Here is an 18,465-nt window from a genome sequence, read left to right on the forward strand (position 1 = left end):
TACGCATGAATAGCTAACGGTAGGTTAAACTTTGAATTATGGTGTTACGAATCGCAGTGTGGAGAGGAAAGGAAGAGAGGAAAGAGGGAGGAAAAAGTGATCCCCGAGACGTTCAAATCTGGAAAATGCAGCTTGGGACAGGCCAGCTTGATCGGTGACACCGGATTCCCAACATGAGCTGGTCAGTACTTCAAGCAAGCAATAAAAATAGTTCAAATACGAATAAAGGTAATCAAGATTGCAATCAAAGTCAAAGTTTGTGACAAAGACGGAACGAGAAGCCGCCGTTCAAAAAGGCAATCTCGCCACTCCGACGAACGAGAAGAAAGCAATCCTTTTGCAACCACCTACATCTTCCGAAGTTTATTCCAGCAGCTAAGAATTGAGCCCGAATGCCGTGTTCACCTGCATGCGCACACTAATTTCCCCTCATCCCCATCACTTGGCCTGTGAGGACATCCTATTCGTGGCACTGTCATGCAAAATAAGATGAAAACACATTATTATACTAATGAAAACACAAAGTTCAAGTAGCCCTATGATTCTAAAGACCTGCCTTAAATTAACCTTGTACTGATTTTCAAAATTAAATACACATACATGATATATATACTTTTTTTTCATTTAAAAATAAAAGTGTCCCTTTGACGCACTCTCGCGGTAATCCGCCGGTTAACTTCGCCGCAGTTCTAGTGTTAAATAGGCTATTGGTGTCTGGGACACCGTGAGCCTGGCGGCTGTATGAACCCTTGAGATGTAGAACGTAGGCTATTTGAAAGGTGAATAGACAGTTAATGACCCAAACGCAAATATTCATGTAAGCTTTCATAGATTGAAAACAGCATTGAAATTACGTAAAAGAAAACTGCCAATAGAAAAGCTGTTCAAAAGCATCATCTTCCCTTAAAATGCTATCAGTCTCAAGTATTTAAATAAAGTGCACACTCCTGGGCAAAAAAAAAAAAAACACAATGGCAAAATATTAAGCTTTTAATGGTCTTAATAACAAATCATTGGTCAGAAAAATAGCAAGAATTAAACAAATGCACTCTTGAGACCTTGCCACCATTTCCTCTTTTACTTTTGCTGCAGTGAACTGTTTGGGGAAAAGCTATAAACAGGGAAATTCACTTATACAGTAGACAAATTAACATAATGTCAAGTAAAAGAGTCATGTTTTGTATTTAGTTGCTTATCCTTCGCATGCCATGACTTCCTGATGTCTGTGACCTATCAACATCATCAGAGTCTGGATATCCTATTTTCAGGTTGTCCTACAAGCGATACAAAAACTCTTTGCATTTGAATAGATCTCTATGGGAATTGGGGGGTGGGACTATGTTCAGCTGTAAATTATGCTGATACAGTATGGAACACATTTGTTGGCTGAATGGCTTTAAGTCATCATGCTTGTAGTATCTACTGCATATCTGGCAGCAGGCGTCAAGGGCTAAGGGCGTGTACACACTATCCGCCTTGTTCTGAGCTGCCTTCGTGCTTTTTACATGTAAACCTATGTGAAGTGACCACACAGCGGAAAGAAAGTAGCCGCTCTAAAAAGGCAGCGCATCACCCACCTTCCCTAAAAAAAAAAAAAGAATGCCGGGCAGTGTGTGTCTACATGCCCTAATGTGGGGCCTCCTCTGTAACTTGTTTTACAAATTGTAGAGGGGGAATATGACTTCGCCTCACAGCCGGCGGTGGCTATGGGCAAACATGCGTCTTGCCCACCCAATGAAAGGTTCCATCCAACATCTTAGAATTATGAGTATCTGGCATGAAGGGTCTGGCGATCCTGAAGGAAAGTGGAAGATAGTGTTGGAATATTAAAAGTAACAGCCCTTAGAGAGAGGACTGCAGAGAAACAACTTACAACTGCCCTACATACAAAAAATTCCGGTTGTGGCCAATTATAATTTATGGTCCGGAGTCCATACCAAGACTGTAAATGTGAGCCTCCTCCAACTGAACAGTGTTAGGAGTCCTTATTTCCCTTAATGCACTTGATTTATACTGCAGTTGGGGTCTGTTTCTTGCTTACAACAGTTAAATTGTATAGGATGAAAAGGCATGCAATAGGATAAACATTCAAAACTTAATGAATTATATTCATCAAATTACCCATAGGTCAGTATGACATTTTTTTAAATAGCATATATTACGCTTTGTATAAGTCATCTTTTCTAACATGACCCTTCACAGTGCCATAATTGTTTTAGCCAGCTGGCTAGTAACATTATTATTAGTGATAACTGTTCTTTTTTTTTTTTTTTTTTTTGGTCAGCAGCCATACCTCCATGCGCTCTGCTCCTGGTGAATAAATCAGCCGGCACAGAAAAATAAAAGCGCTAGCTTTTGGTTGCTAAGGGGACGTGTATCGACCTCCCCAATAAATGAATCAAACTTTACATACATTTGCTAGCATACAGTTTAAGTGTCCTGTCTTGCGATGTGGTCGCTATCAGCATGTCTAGGAATCCGTACATATTCACTGTTGTAACCCACGTCGCAGGACGCAAAATAGCCTTTAGGAAAGCAGTTTGAAATGAGATGAAGCATCATCTGCGCCATTGGATTTAATGGGTCGCGATGAGATAATTCCGAGCATGTAGTTGTCTTAAAGTTGATATTGTAAATAAATAGTCCCTCAAGTTTTTTCGAGATTCGGAATTTTCGGAATTCAACACAACTTCAACAAAATGCCACATTTTTCCCGACGCTGCATAATTCGTAGAACGGCAAATTATTTTTATGAATCCTGCAGTGTTGGGGAAAATGCCGCATTTTGATGTTGTGTTGAATTCCAAAAATTCCGAATTGCAAAAAACTGGAGCGACTAAATGAGGCTGTAATAATATAAATGTATATGTATGAAGTAGGTTTTTTTTTTTTTGCTTTTTTACATTTAGACAGTTTATTGTCTGTATTTTTACAGGACATATATTTTAATAGGTAACAATGTTGCTGGGAAAGCGGAGACTCATACAGACGTATACAGTGACGTAATGACGTGGCTTTCTAACATGTGGAAAAGCAAACCAGTTCTTAGAAGGTTCGCAAGTTGAACCAACTGCGAACCGGCACTAGCACCAGCCCAGAACCAGCACTAGGTTCGCGTTGGTGGAAGAGAGGCAATTGTTATCAGTCTGGCCCATTGCGAGTATTGGAAAAAAAAAACAACAAAAAAAAACAAACCTGTGCCTGAGGCCCATCTGCAGCACCATGAACATCCTTGTGAACAGTTCCATTTTCCATGCTCCCTCCTGTGGGAGCATCAGATGATGGTGGACCGGATCTCCCCTTGTTCTCTGCTCCATTCTTATGAGGGCACGCAAACCTCTTGTGAATAATATCGCCACACTCAAAACATTTAAAACTAGGTGCATACGTAAACTATAAACAAGCCTTTAACAACACAGAAAGAGCCATCTAAAAGTTTATCTGGAGTATTCAAAAACATTCTTACGGCAAGACAGCATGTTGCAATTTCAGCCTAGCGAGATCGATTTCATGGAACTGGCAAATTCTCCATAGCACGAAAGCTCTTTCAACACTGTGTCTTTCTTGATAAAAGGTGGTACATTACAGACTGTGACTTTGGTAGCCGGGGCCAACAAAGGTGTAACCAGCACAAAGGACTCATTAACCCACAATCCACTCTCTACTGTGGGAGAAAAACTGTTCTCAATTTATAGTTGATTAGAGTGCTCTAGAACATGGTAGAAATTACCAGGACCATTTGGAATGGTATAGAAGCTTGCATTTCCTCAAAAATGTGTGACAATTTCAAGGGGTATGAATGTTTTGTCAAAATGTAAAAAAAAAAACAAAACATAAAAATAGGTAATATTTTTCATTAATATCTCTAACACAATGTCTTACCATCTTTTGTCACCTTCTTATGTCATTTCCAGCCAGAAGAAACCTATTCGTCAAATAAAAATTCACTATAACTGAAAATTTGGCATAGGTATGAATAATTTTGGGCTTAACTGTGTATGTATATATATATATATATATATATAATATGTTTTAATTTAAGATGGAGTCATGGTGGAATCACTTGATGTTCAACCACGGTAAGGGATTCAACTTTTTTTTGGTTTCCTAAAAATATGAAATTGGTTCTTTGTTTTTCTCATTGCTTGGATGCTTAAGAGGCAAAACAATGTTTGAAACACCTTTTGTGCGAAGGTCACATTGTTTATAACTTTCATGTTTTTAAAAGGAAAGACTCCACTGTTCCAGTAAAAGAAATGGAAAAGGTAAGTTTGTTTAACCACAATATTACATCACATTATAGTTGCAAATATGTTCATATTCTTATGTTCTTGCTTTTTGTTAAGGAACTTGGGAAGTTGGAGGTGGTCAGTATTGATGGTAAGTTTAACTGATTTCCAGGTGAATCTGTATTTCCTCTTGTGAGTATATGCAGGAATATGCAAGGATGTGGTATGCTGAGATATGCAGTTTGTTTCTGTTGACAGGGATTTTACCAGTGGAAACCAATGAAAGCACTTCTCTGTAAGTAAAAAAAAAAAAAAAAAAAGAATTTTTTTGTCGGCATTATGTCAACAGAGCCAGTGAACAGAGTTGATTTTCTATTTAAGATGTTCCTTTGACAGGTTAGGACCTAGTAAGTTTATGGAACTGTTCCACCATGGCTCTAGTGTGAAAAAAGCAGCAACATTTCCTGATAAAGAATGCAAAAGGTTACAACTTTTTGCATAATGGATACTTTACTGAACCTGCCCTCTAGACAATTCTTACACAAATATGAGACCTTACACATAGAAGATATTGGGGAAGATTTTGCAAGGAAGTTGTGAAAATTTATTTTAGGAATGGAATAAACAGTTTTTCCTGTCCTTGCTTGAAATGGCTTTGACTTTTGTCCATTATGACTATAACACCATTATAAAATTGCTTGTGTGCTTTGCCATACTTCTCCCTCGTAAACATGAATGACTGAGAGTCACAAACTAAAACAGATAAACCATGAAACCACAATATGAGCACTCATTTATAAGGTGTCTTGAAGTCAGCCAGCTAGTTTACTGTAAAAATGTTGAGGACTGACGATGAGAGGCAAGTGTTAATTTCTTTTTTTCAATTATGATTTTTAATGTTTCCTTCACAGACATCCAAAAAGGCAATCCAATGCATTTTACAGATGGATATTCACAAAAAAAGGGCAAACAAATAAATACATAAATAAAAACTAAAAACACAACAACAGCAAGTGCAAATAGACATCAGATGCAGATAAGAGGAGCTGTAATATCAACTTTAATGTTCAAATTAAATATACAGCAACATAAGCGATAATAATAGTAATGTATATGCATACATTACATGCACATACCCTGTAATCATACATACATACATACACACATACAGACATATAAAAGTAACTAAGTAAATGCTCGATCTGAAAGGAAACTATTGTCTCCCATCCCATAAACCTGCCCCCGTCCCGCCAGTCGAACATAGTGCACTGTAGGCTTGGTTTTAAATTATAGATACATCAGACTTGTCTTAGTTTACGTTTCCCTGATCTGTGTTAGAAATGGACCCCAGATTTTTGTGTAGGTGTCGATTTCCCCATTTATTTTGTATATCAGACGTTCATAAGAGGCAGTTTCTGATAGGGCTGTGAGCCATTCAGAGTAGGTTGGGTTGTTCCCCCCCAATCCAGTGCCTCAGCAAGACCCTCTTAGCTGTCATGAGAGCAACCTTTAGCTACTGGGCCTTCTTCTCATTTCCTTTTAGGCTATTCAAGAGGCATAGAGCAGGGATAAGACCAACACCAGTACCCAGTCTGTCATTAATCTTTTCCATGCCCCTCTGCCAATAGGTGGCTAGGCTAGGACAACTGAGGTACATATGGACAATGTCACCTTGGTCCGTTTGGCATCGCCAGCAGATGTATGAGTGACTCAGTCCTGCCCTATACTTCCTCACAGGCGTCCAGTAAAGTCTGTTGAGTATTTTAAATTGAATAAGATTAGATCTGGCATCTCTCATTGGAGTTAGCATCTCCTTTACTAGTTCATTCCACTCATCCTCTTCATACGTTACCCTTAAATCCTTTTCCCACACAGCTTTCAGGCCTGAGGTACTGCCGTTAAATCCATCAATGAGGTAGTTGTAGATTAGACCTGCCAGGTGTGGCAGACCACTAAGCAATTTCAATTTAGAGTATATAGAAGATTGGGTGGGTAACCTGGTGCCTGTTGGGCCCACCTTAGACAGAGAGTCCCTAAGCTGGAGAAATCTCCAGAAGTCTTTTCTCTGTAGATTGTAGAGTTCTCTCAATTCTTCAGATGTTCTTAAGGTATTGTTATGATAGAGACATCCAATGTGTTTGACCCCCTTAGTGTACCACTCTTTCCAGAAGAACACCTGCCCTCCTATTTTCAATTTTGGATTATTCCATATTGAAGCTGATCCTACCAGGTAGGGAGATGAACCCTCTTTCTTGTGTATATGATTCCAGATATTCCTAATGTGAGAGATTATTGGATTCTGGATATCAGCTTTTGGAGATTGGCTCAAATTGTCTGCTGCCATGAATGGGGCGTTCAGTTCTTCCTCCAAATCTACCCAAAGGTCTGTTGTCTCGTATCTGAGCCCCCAAGAATGCTTCCTGATAAAGTCTCATCTTAGGAAGTCTCAGCCCCCCTCATTCTATTTTAGCCTGTAACCTTGTTAACTTCATCCTAGCCCTTTTTCCCAGCCCAGATAAATTAGCTAAACATTTTGTCTAAAGTCTGGAATATCGTCGCTGCTACGTTCAGAGGTAACATGCTTAGAAGGCAGTTCAGTTTGGGAGGTATAACCATTTTTATAGCTTGAATTCTCTCCCATAATGAGATCTGTAATTTGTCCTAGCTCTTGAGAAGGAGTTGTATCTTCTTCAAGGCTGGGTCGAAATTGTCAGACATCATGTTTTCAAGTCCTGGGTTCAGAAGTATCCCCAAATACTTTAAGTTTTTTGGCACCCATTGAAATTTCCAATTTTGAAAATTACTTCTGTAACAGTATTTAGATAAGGGCATCACCTCAGATTTGGCCCAGTTTATCTTATACCCCGACACATCCGAAAATGAGTTAACCAGATCCAACATCGGGGGCACAGACCTCTGTGGGTCTGACATCAGAACCAGAATGTCAGCAGCAAAAATTAACATTTTGCTTTCCCGACCACCCATTGTAATGCCCCTAACAGCTTCATTTAGTCTTATGGCTTCTACAAGGGGCTCCAGTGCGATGCTCATCTTGGGAGACTGAATTTTCACAAGCTAGCTAACTTAGTATATCAAATATAGATAGCTAAGGACGTTGACTTATATCCCATAATAATTTTTGCTAGCTAGCTAGCCAAGTTAAGATAAAACTACAACTATAACTTCCTTATGAAAGCAAACTGGCTAGCTAACGTTATCGATAACATTACATTATGAAAGCAAACTGCATGGCTAGCTAACGTTAGCTAGCGAACTATAAATGAATATAACCAACTAATAGTCTAATAGTCCTTTAAAGGCACTCTAATAAGTGAACCTAACGTTAGTCAAATATTTGCATTGTCTTGCCTGTAAGCCAGCGGCACAAACTATGGGTCACGAGTTATCCATGGGTCCCCAAATATGATTTAGAATGAGCTATCACAGCAATTTTACTGCCAGTAGGGAGGGCAAAACTGAGCTTTAGAATGTCGCCAGCAGTGTATGCGTGTGAGCTCAACAATACGTTTCTCACAGAAAAGGTAGTTTGTCGCCTTTTTTAATTAATTACAGTGGTGATAGAAGTGACAATAATTAAGTGCTGCTGTGCTGTTAGCCTTTACTGATCGCCGTACAAGGTTAATGTGAAGTAGCTAGCACAATCGGACAGCAATAACCCATAAAAATGTACTTTGAATGATACTTGCTCAATCGAATGGTAAATCTGAAAAACATTTGATTATAGTCACCGAAATTTTCTTTCACACCTTCAATAAACGGCAGAAGTCCAAGTAGAAGATTGAACTAAACCTTTTTGTCAGGGATTTGGGGGGTTGGACCCAGGTGCAGAGTACAAAAACACGGGAGACTCCAAAAGGAAAATTCAAACAAAGACTTTACTTAATAAAAAAAAAGGGAACAAACAAAAGGCCACGAGGGGCAAAACCACAAACACAAAAAGATACTTAAGAACTAAAAAAAACAGAACAGAACACGGGCAGGGCGGAACACAGGCAGGACAGAATACGGGCAGGCGGAACACACACAAGCAGGAACACAAGCAGGAACGCAGGCAGAAACACAAACAGAAACACACATAAAACGCAGGCAGAAACAAAGGAAACACAAGGAACCAGCACCCAAGTCAGGGGAGACAAAGGACTTAAATAGACTCAAAACCAACAAGACACAGGAGGGCACAATTAACAATCAAACCAGGACAGGGTGGGAACAACGAGACACAATCAGAAACAATAATAAAATAATTGAAAGCAATAAAACAATTAGCAAGGGAACGAGCAGGACACAAAACAGAAGTGCCGCCATCTGGCGGCCCAACAAGGAAAAACAGAGACAGAAACACAGAACCATGACACTTTTAAAGTTATATATTTTCTGGAACGTTATCGATTCCGCTTGGCCACAGTGAGTGAAACTAGGCGATCTGAGCGTATAGTTTCTATGTAAATTACATCAGAAGGATTCAGCCTTGTTGTTTGCTACCTAAACTTCACAGCACACTTGGTGGAGGTTTTCCTGTTTTTGCGATCAACAGTGATACCCTGTATGAAGCCTCCGAAGCCTTCGCATTTTCCCCAGGTGCAAAAAACTGTGAAGCCCCCCTTGACATGTATTTAAGTTCTTCACATTTTCTTTCAAAAAACCTAGTACGTCTTCCCATGTATTCTTTATGTTTGGATTCAAAGTGCCGCCAGAGCTTGGTGGGTTTCATAGCCTTGTTAGTTTCGTAGCACAAAACACAATGTGTGATGGGATCGTCCTCATCCCCAGTCCAAAAAAAATCCAATTTTTAGATAGTCGCTGTGGAAACTTTCATTTGACTTTAACAGTGGATTTTCCACATTCACTGTGAGTTTCAGTATTTTGAGTGTTGCACTCGGTTGCAGGAGGCAAATCATTGACTATGGACTCACCCAAAATTATCTCTGTATCTATATCCTAGGCTTTTTCGTGTTGCTGAGCAAATCAAACAGTTGAACAAATAAACTTGTGGACCACTTGGAATCATTCAGTTTGAGAACCACTGCTTTAGGATTACTGAGCTCACCAGTGCTTTCTTTCTTTTTAATGTTGTTCCAAATGGTTCATTTTGGTAAGCCTAATCTTAGACTGTGTCTCTGAGATATGTTTTTTCATATTTCTCACTCTCATAATGGCTGCCTTGTCTTTCTTTGGTACAACTCTCGTCCTTATGCTGGCATGTTTCACACTGTGTTCAAAGGTGCTTTAAAACCTCATAAACAATCTGTGCATATGCTCGTTCTTAATAAACACACAGCCCAACGTTTTCCTTCCTTTTTACTAAAGCCAGTGACAACATACCAATTTATTCAGATACTAATGGCCTTTTAAGTTGTTTTAATCATTGTAAATTGTTTTAATCTCTTTTAGATACTGTTGCTCCTATTAAAAGCCAGTTAAAGTCAACTATTAAAACACTCCCTTGGATTAATGATGACATTTGTTGCCATAAAAGAGCATGTAGGAAGATTGAGAGCAAATGGAAATCCAGTAAACTCAAAGTTCATTACTTACAGATGAAGGAATTACTTGCATCCTACAATTATAAAATAAAAGTTGCAAGAGACCGTTCATTTTCCCAGGTTATCTCTGCTAACCCGCACGATTCCAGATTTTTGTTTAAAACCATTGATCAGCTCATAAACCCTGCTACCCCTCCTGCTTCTGCTTAATCTGTAGCTGATTGTGAATAGTTTTCATCCTTTTTTGTTAATAAGATTGACCGTATCTGAGCTAACATTGCTCCTTCGGCCTCTGCTTTGAACCTTCCATGCCCGTGTTCCAATCCCTTTACCTGCTTTAGGCCAATCTCTCTGCAAGCTCTAATAGAGATTGTGTCACATATGAGACCCTTCTCCTGTCCCCTTGATATTATTCCCACAAAATGTCTTAGAGAAGTTATGGAGGCAATTGGCCCCAGTTTGCACTCCATTTTTAACAGCTCTATATCTTCTGGATGTGTCCCAGATTATTTTAAAATTACTTGTGTTCAGCCTCTTTTGAAAAGATCTGGCCTTGATCTGTCTGGTTTAGAGGTACTAAATGCAACAATATCTGGTTATTGCCAGCTGCACATCACTGAAACGGCCCTTCTTAGGGTTACTAACAATTTATTGATTGCTGCTGATGCTGGAGACATTTCTGTTCTGGTGCTGCTTGCTTGGTGCTATTCTAATCAGTAGACTAAGACAGTGGGTTGATATCTCTGGTACTACGCTAAACTGGTTCTCTTTCTATTTGTCAAACAGGCAAGTTTTATTAATTACTTCCAAGGCCTTACATGGTTTGGTGCTCAATTACATTTTTTAAACTTTTAACTCCTTATTGTCCCCAGAGGCCTCTCAGATCTGCCAGCCTTGGGCTTTTGGCTGTTCCACAGTATAAATTAAAATTAAGAGACGATTGAGCCTTTGCCGTAATGGCCCCTAGGCTCTGGCACAGCCAGCCATATAATATTAGATCTGCTGATACAGTCCATGCTTTTAAAACTAGCCTAAAAACCTTTTTTTTTGTTATAATTTTAAACCATTATTTTTATCTGCGTTTGAAAGCACTTTGTGCTCAATACTTGAAAGGTGCTACATAAATTAAATGTATTATTATTATTATTATTATTATAAATGTCAGTGACAGACTCCAAAGGCAATCCCAAGCCTAGAATCAAGACTGGATACTGAAAGCTCTTTTGTACTTGCTCTAAAGAATCAATTGAACACACCTGACTAATCAAAAACACCTGTGAAGCCATTGTCTCAAACCTTATGGGGTCTTAAAATTGGGGGGGGGGGGGGCTATGTATAAAAAGTACTGCTATTTCTACATGGTGACACCAAAACGTATTAAAATAATACCCTTTAATAAAACCTGGGATTGTGTACTTTATTTATGGGCGGTGGCTTGACCGAAACAAAGTGACAATAGCCAACGAAATCAAACATGCTAATTAAACTGCACCCCCATCACGCCTCCAAAACCCGGCTGTAAGAATCACTAAAACAAGCTGACTTTGCTGACAAATTATAAGTATTTAGTGACCCTAAAAATGTTGTTTATTCTATTGAGTGACTTCTTCAACACTTTAACCTTCGTAATATGAAAAAAAAGGAAAACAGTAAAAAAAAATTTTAAAAAACCTTTTTTGCCTCCTAGCGTGATTTCAAGATTTGCGACTTGCGGACCTTTTCTCCAGCACCCGTCACATATCGGTATGGCCAATATATCGGCCATTATTTGACTTTTTTGACGACATCGGGATCGGCAGTTATGCAGCCGATGTGTCCCGATTTTTAGTATAATAAGTATAAGTATATATATAAAGTATAATAAACAAAAAAAAACATTGATTATCTATCTGTACTTGTCTGTTCGAATGTTGTAATTGCTATTTACTAGAATTATCCAGTAGAGGGAGTAGTAGTAGTGAACTGCAGTTCCAATATTCTCCACTGCAAGATTTGTCTGCACAGATTCGATTGCCGCAATAAAGATATGTATATTTAGTGAAAGTTTTTAATTAAATGCGTTTATATGACCACTATGTTTATCAATCCTCATTATCAAGCGAGCGAGCTAGCTAACATATTTGGTTCACTTTAGCGAGCAAGCTGGCTAGCAAGCCTTTATGAAGTGGCAGTGAGCACATAGGATCTACATTTCCAGAGGACATCGCTGTATTCTCAAATAAATAACCAACCAAAATGATGATTGAATGCATCACACATTTGTTTTTTTTATCTGAGATGATATTAGCTACTATATGATGCTCTGTCGATAGCCAACGCGTTATTGCAAGCGAGTGTGTCATCTAGTCACACGTCATCGTAGCAAGCTAACCAGACAGTAAAAACGCTGATAAAACACTTCTAACGTGGATCTTTTTAAGCCATGTTATCTAGCTTTGTCGTGATAACATGAGAGAAGGATTGCTGTTGGAGAAGTGAATCAACCAACAGTTAGCGCGGGTAACTTGCACAAAAGGGCATTGTAGTTTTTTTCACATATTTCATCCAGTCAATTTAATTTCATCTAATGTTACACTTGAATCACTCATTAGCTCCGCAAGATAATGTCTTACTCTTTGAGATCATGTAGTAGAAATAAAATAAATTATATAATAAATATAATTAATTTAACTTACTGAGAATATATAATAAGAAATAATGAGGCTGTGTCAATAGCTAATGCGTTATTGCGAGCGAGTGTGTCATCTAGTCACGCATCAGAGTGCATTGTCGTTATTTTCACCACCGAATTCTTATGGACAGGGAAGCTCGCTAGATAAAGTCTTACTCTTTGAGATCATGTAGTAGGAATAAAATAAGAAAATATAATTAATTTACTGAGAATAGATACTAAGAAATAATAATAACACATTAATAACAACAACAATAATAATAATATTTATAAAAATACATGTTGGAACTGGAACTGGAAAACTGATTTTTTTAACCCTCCTGTTCTGTTCATTTTTTAGGTACAGCAAAAATGTTCCCGGGTGATATAAACATACAGGGGGGGTTTGCAAATACATGAAATGAACCATTTTCATTTAGAATGTTGATTACACTAATTAAGGCCAGTAGAAGAAGTTTCATACTGAAAAAATAATTTTAAGTATTTTTCCTAGATTTTCAAACTTTAAAAAGGGTCAATTTGACCCACAACATAACAGGAGGGTTAAATGATTTTTTTATAGATGGCTGGAAAAGAAAGGAGTAAAAGCAAGGTGTGGAGTTATTTTGATTTCACACACTTAAAGATGGTGTTTATATATATATATATATATATATATATAATATCATCTTTTACATTTTTTATCTAAAAAGTTATTTGTGTGTTTATTTTTATTTGTTTGCTTATAAGTTAAATGTTCTTAAATATAGAAACTTTAATAAAATATAAGTTTTTCAAATTGATTTGAAAATGTTGCACTTTTTGACAAAATATCAGTCAAAACATCGGTAATCGGTGGGCTAGGACTCTCCAAAATCGGGATCGGCATCGGACCCAAAAATCTGGCATCGGTCGGGCTCTAATTAGATTATATTCATAAATTAGGAAGAAATAAACTAAAGTGCCACAAATGCAATTGTCTAGACAAAAAAATAAAAATGAATTGGCTCTTTTTAAAAATTTGCAATGAAATACTGAGAGATCCCATATATACAGCAGGTTAAACTATACATATGCTGGATCAAAAACTTCTTGACCACAAGTTCATAAAATCTAAGGGTGAATATGTAGAACTACTAAAGATCTATGAAGCAAAAACTAAGCAGTGTACCCAGCATCTCCAAATCTACCTAAAATGTCTAGCCTAAATTATGCATTGCTCTAAATCACAACATATTCACGCATTTCACTGCAAATCAACTGTTTTGATTCAAGAAAATCACTGTTGCATCATTTTCAAGTCAGAATTACAAGCTTTCAGTCAGTACAGTAGTCTAAAATATCTAGGGGTCCAGAAACATAACCAAAATCTCTCCAAAATTTAATTAAATGCTTTTTGTCCATTATAAAGCATATAAATGAGCCCCTTATGAAGGTTTAAGATGGAACATTGCTATCAGATCAAAAAATAATGCTAATAATATTGTCACACAATGCGGTACAGTACCTAAATGTGTAATAATTAACTCTTGTATGTATTTCTATACTCTGTACTCTAGTATGTTTTCTTGTATGGGGATAGGACGACATGAAAACAATTTTCAACCCTCTACCACGTTTTGGCAACGTTCCAACTCTCACGTCATCTCTGTTGCATGCTTCACGAAAACTATTACAGTCCTAACTAACGCTTACATTACAGTGTGAAATATCCACATTATATAATACCACAGACCTATTTAAAGACACTCAATTTCAAAAATAACGTATATAACCAAAGTATTTTGAGCAGTAATAGTTACATAGCAATGAATTTAATCTTATCTATGTTCAGTAGTTGGAGACAGAGACAGTAAATAAATGATACTGTTCTATTCGCTTCTGTTTTGCTCCAGAAAACGATGTCAGCTAGGTCTATCAGCAAACATATGACTTAGCTATGCTCAGGAGTCCTCAATAATAATAGTATTTTCCAAGAATCTACGAAAAATCGCTGACAACGTTTTGTTAGCAGCATCTTCTGCTACCACGGAGTGAATGCATAATTGAATGCGATGGTAAGAAAATTTTTGGTTACGCTGACCTATAAAACGCTATTCCAAAAGCAAAATTAGACATGTTATACATAGTTAGAAAGCTTATACTCTCACCTACTGAATACATGAATTGTCAATCAAGCCTGACTGTACTGAAAAGGGCGACAACGCTGTAAACAACATGTGTGGTATTACGCATAGCTAATTTGGAAGGTATCCAGGCATCACTAATGCGCGTATATTTCAAAAACGGATTGTCCAAGACAATGTATGACCACTCAGTCTCAAAAGGGACCTCTCTACGCGTAAAACCAATGGAGTATATTTATTCAATATTTAGTCCCAGATATTGACTGTAGAATGACATGGTATCATTATTGAAAACTTTGTCTCCTTTATTTCGTTATTCAGTGAGCAGCGTTTTCACTGCTGCATTGGCATATCTTAGGGCTATTGTTATAGCAAACTGTACAATGTTGTGATGTGAACACAGCCTTAGATATTGTCAGCTAACGCCCATAGATGTATACGTGTATATATCTATAAGCTAGTGATGGTCACTCACCAAGACACCTGCCCAGTTCTCCACTGGTTCTCCTCCTTTGGCGTTTTTAGATGCGGAGGTAAAATTCTCTCACTAAAACGACTCCAGAAGTCACTGTAGCGTATATATATGTATGTTTTTATGAAAATCTAGTTTCTACATAATTTTCCAACACATTGATTTACTGGGGTCTCCAAACTGCCATATGCTCTTTAAGCGTGAGAGTTTAACTAAGCACTGAGCCAGTGCGAAACCTAAGAAATGCCGTGACAAATGTGTGGCAACGAAGAATTCGGGCTCGATTGGTCAGGCATTTATTCGACAACATGCTGCTGGCTGTTCAGCTTGGTGCTCCTTACATTTTGGTGGGTGCTCCTAAATTTTTGCTGGGGCTCCTAACTTTTTGAAGTTGGGAGCACCAGTGCTACCAAGTAAAAAAGTTAATTTCGAGCCCTGACAACATGGTGATTTTTTTTCCATGAAAACAAAAGGGAAAGTGTTTATTTTAAAGGTTTTGTGAATGTAGTGCTAGCAAAACTGAGAGTTAGGCTACAGTTGCTACAGCTGACAAGAGGGCTGCATTCTAATGACGATTATGATCATAACGAGAGGAGCAGTCTCACAAGCTGCTGCAGTGTCCAGAAATTAATACAGATAACACTAGCTAATAAAAAAAATTTATCAAACATCTAAGTTAGGAAATGTTTGTTTCATGCTCCAAAAACATATCCAAAACCTCTCTGAAAATGAATAAAATGCTTTTTGTTCATTATAAAGCATTTAAATGGGTCCATTTTTCACCAGAGCCCAATTACAGTTGTTAAAATTACATAATACAAAAACATGATAGCACACTTTGGTACATACACCTAAATATGTAATCGTACACTCCTGTACTTCAATAAAACACCACTTTTTGTGTGCTCAGGGATGTCATTTCACTGTAGTGTGCTTCACAAATCTTCCTATTTATTATCAGTCAAAGGGAAATTTTTTGATTCATCTTGCACATATCAGCACATAGTACATTTGAATAAGTACTTCCCATGCCCATGGTGACACCAATATCCCATAGTCTACCCTATGTGCAATAAGAAGATAATATTCCAAAATCAGGACACGCTGGCTGTGTTCTAGCTTCACAGCAAATCGGTGCCTCTAACATGAGTTTGATGCTGTAGGAATTTCTTAACAAAAATGATGGTGTTGAAGATAAAGATAACAAACGAGAGAGTCAGGAGCTCCTTTATATAATTTAATAATACAACCGGTCGGGAAGAGGTACAAGTTCGGTCTTCGAAAATATGAAGTCCATTACATTTATATGTAATATGAGTTTATATAGTTTTCAGAGACAAAGTACTGTTGTTTCAGCTTATGATATTCATTTAATCACCATATGCAAAGATTCCATTACTAGCCAATCATCAGTTAGGATCAGGGAGTCCATACCAAGACTGACCATGCAGGCCTAGACAGGGCCAGCCCTAGGATTTTGGTGGCCCTAAATAAATCTTTTCGAGTAGGGGGGGGGGGGTCGCTTGGTAAAATCCTCCTTACATTACATTGGTATGAAATGTTCTGTTGCCATTCTGTTAAAAATGTATTTATACCACTATTTCCGCGATAGGGGATGAATAACGTAATTACGAAAATAACGTTATTTACCTTAGATAAACATTGGATCGTGTGGCCCCCCCTAGCGGTTGTGGCGTTTATGCCACGGGCCAGCCCTGGGCCTAGAGGTCCTCTAATCCCATAAAGCACTTGATATATACCACAGCTGGAGTCTGTCTCCTCTAGCTTACATTCCAACAGGAACATGGCATGGGGTGAAACAGCGTCCACTTGGATATATAGACTTTTAAAAGTACACTTTCTGAAGTACGGTTAGCAAGTTACCTTAAGATCTATATGATATTTTATATAATTGCTTATATAACATTTTCTGAAAGTCAACTTTTTAATCATAACCTGTCAATGCTATAGTTTGTGTCCACATTAGAGAATAGCACTAGCCTGTTGAAAGTCACTCAATTTCATTGTGAGTGGTGTGAATTTTGACAAAGCTAACCACAACGAGCCACTAGGATAACAGTGATTAGCCTTTAGCTAGCCCCAAATACAAATGTGCTCATCATTATTAGCAAAGGCTAACAGTTGTAGACTATGACCAATGCAATAACACTATCAAAAATATGGCGAAGGTGGAGTGGGGAAAAAAAAGTGATTTAAATATTTCTCACGGTATTACATACATATTTGAGGAGGACATGTTCACATGTATCCTCCTCCAGAGAATCAGTGCTATTGGGTTTAGAGGAACCTTTCTTGTTCTCCTTTTCTGACCTACTCCCCAAATTCAATCAGCTAGGTGAGGATATGCCTTAGCCATGCTGAGAAGTTCCGAAGACTGTGATGGTGTGACCAAACTTGCTTTTACGCTCGGCCTTAAATTGCTGTTATAAACGTTGGAAAGCTTATGCTGTCCTCTGCTGGATATAAGAATTGTCTATAAACCTGGAAAAGGGCCACAACAGCATAGACAGCAAGTGTTGGTTTATGTGCAGCTATCTCAGAAGGTTGTATACCTGCAAAAAAGCCTGTGCTACATGCTGTTAAGAAGAAGAAAAGACTCCAGTGGGCCAAGCACCATCAAAACTGGACCAAGAAAGATTGGGAAAAGGCAGATATACATCCTTATAGACCAGCAGATCATAGTTTCTATTTCACTGTCGTCAGGGAAACTGGTTTATCTGTAGTTGCATTGAGTTCTTGCTGTAGTTGTGGTGCAGTTTAACTATTTTTCAAGTTTCTTTTTGCTAGACACCACACCACATATTTGTCTTCTGCCTTTGATGTTATTCTTTTTCTTTCTGGTCTCCCATTAGCTGGAGCCTTCTGAGTGTGTACTGAACACTGCACCTGGAAATCTTAAGTTTCTTTGCAATTTATTGCTGGGAATTACCATTCCATATATAAACTCCTCAAAAAAAGGTTTGGAAATTTGTGTTTGGTCGATCATATCTCTGTTGTCACTGTATTATTAGCATTGTATGTTATATCGGGTGGAAGAACCTGTAGGGAAGAACGTGACCTGCAATGAATCCCGGTTGAGGAATGGAATGCCATCCCACAGCAACGTGTGACCAGGCTGGTGACCAGCATGAGGAGGAGATGCCAGGCTGTTGTGGCTGCGTATGGTTCTTCCACCCACTACTGAGGCTCCTGACTGTTTGTTCAATAAATAAAGCATAAAATTACCAATATGTCTTGTTTGTTCCTTGTTACTGATAGAGAGTTCAATCATCCAATCCCCCAAACAACTCAAAACAACAGAGTCAATACCAACAGGAGAATACACTGTTTGACATTGGCAGGGAAATTTTCTATATTTCACTTGGGACCCCACCCATATAATCAGCTGTGCTGGTCATCCTACAAATGCATGATCCTTACAAATGGGACATCTTTGTAAAGGGAAATGAACAGGCTTTCCAAT

At 38.1% G+C, this 18,465-nt stretch overlaps 1 protein-coding gene across 6 annotated transcripts in view; it reads left to right on the top strand.

Moving 5' to 3' along the window:
* erich2 (glutamate-rich 2) overlaps window positions 1-18,465 on the top strand; it is a 103,600-nt gene that overhangs the window by 33,345 nt on the left and 51,790 nt on the right. For all 6 annotated transcript variants that reach the window (XM_035408900.1, XM_035408901.1, XM_035408905.1 and 3 more), the window contains exons 5-8: window positions 4,043-4,079; window positions 4,229-4,265; window positions 4,347-4,380; window positions 4,488-4,524. In XM_035408900.1, coding sequence (XP_035264791.1) covers window positions 4,043-4,079; window positions 4,229-4,265; window positions 4,347-4,380; window positions 4,488-4,524 — 145 coding nt within the window. The remainder of the gene's footprint in view (window positions 1-4,042; window positions 4,080-4,228; window positions 4,266-4,346; window positions 4,381-4,487; window positions 4,525-18,465) is intronic.

The sequence above is a fragment of the Anguilla anguilla genome, chromosome 3, assembly GCF_013347855.1.
Source record: "Anguilla anguilla isolate fAngAng1 chromosome 3, fAngAng1.pri, whole genome shotgun sequence".
In the NCBI taxonomy this organism is placed as follows: domain Eukaryota; kingdom Metazoa; phylum Chordata; class Actinopteri; order Anguilliformes; family Anguillidae; genus Anguilla; species Anguilla anguilla.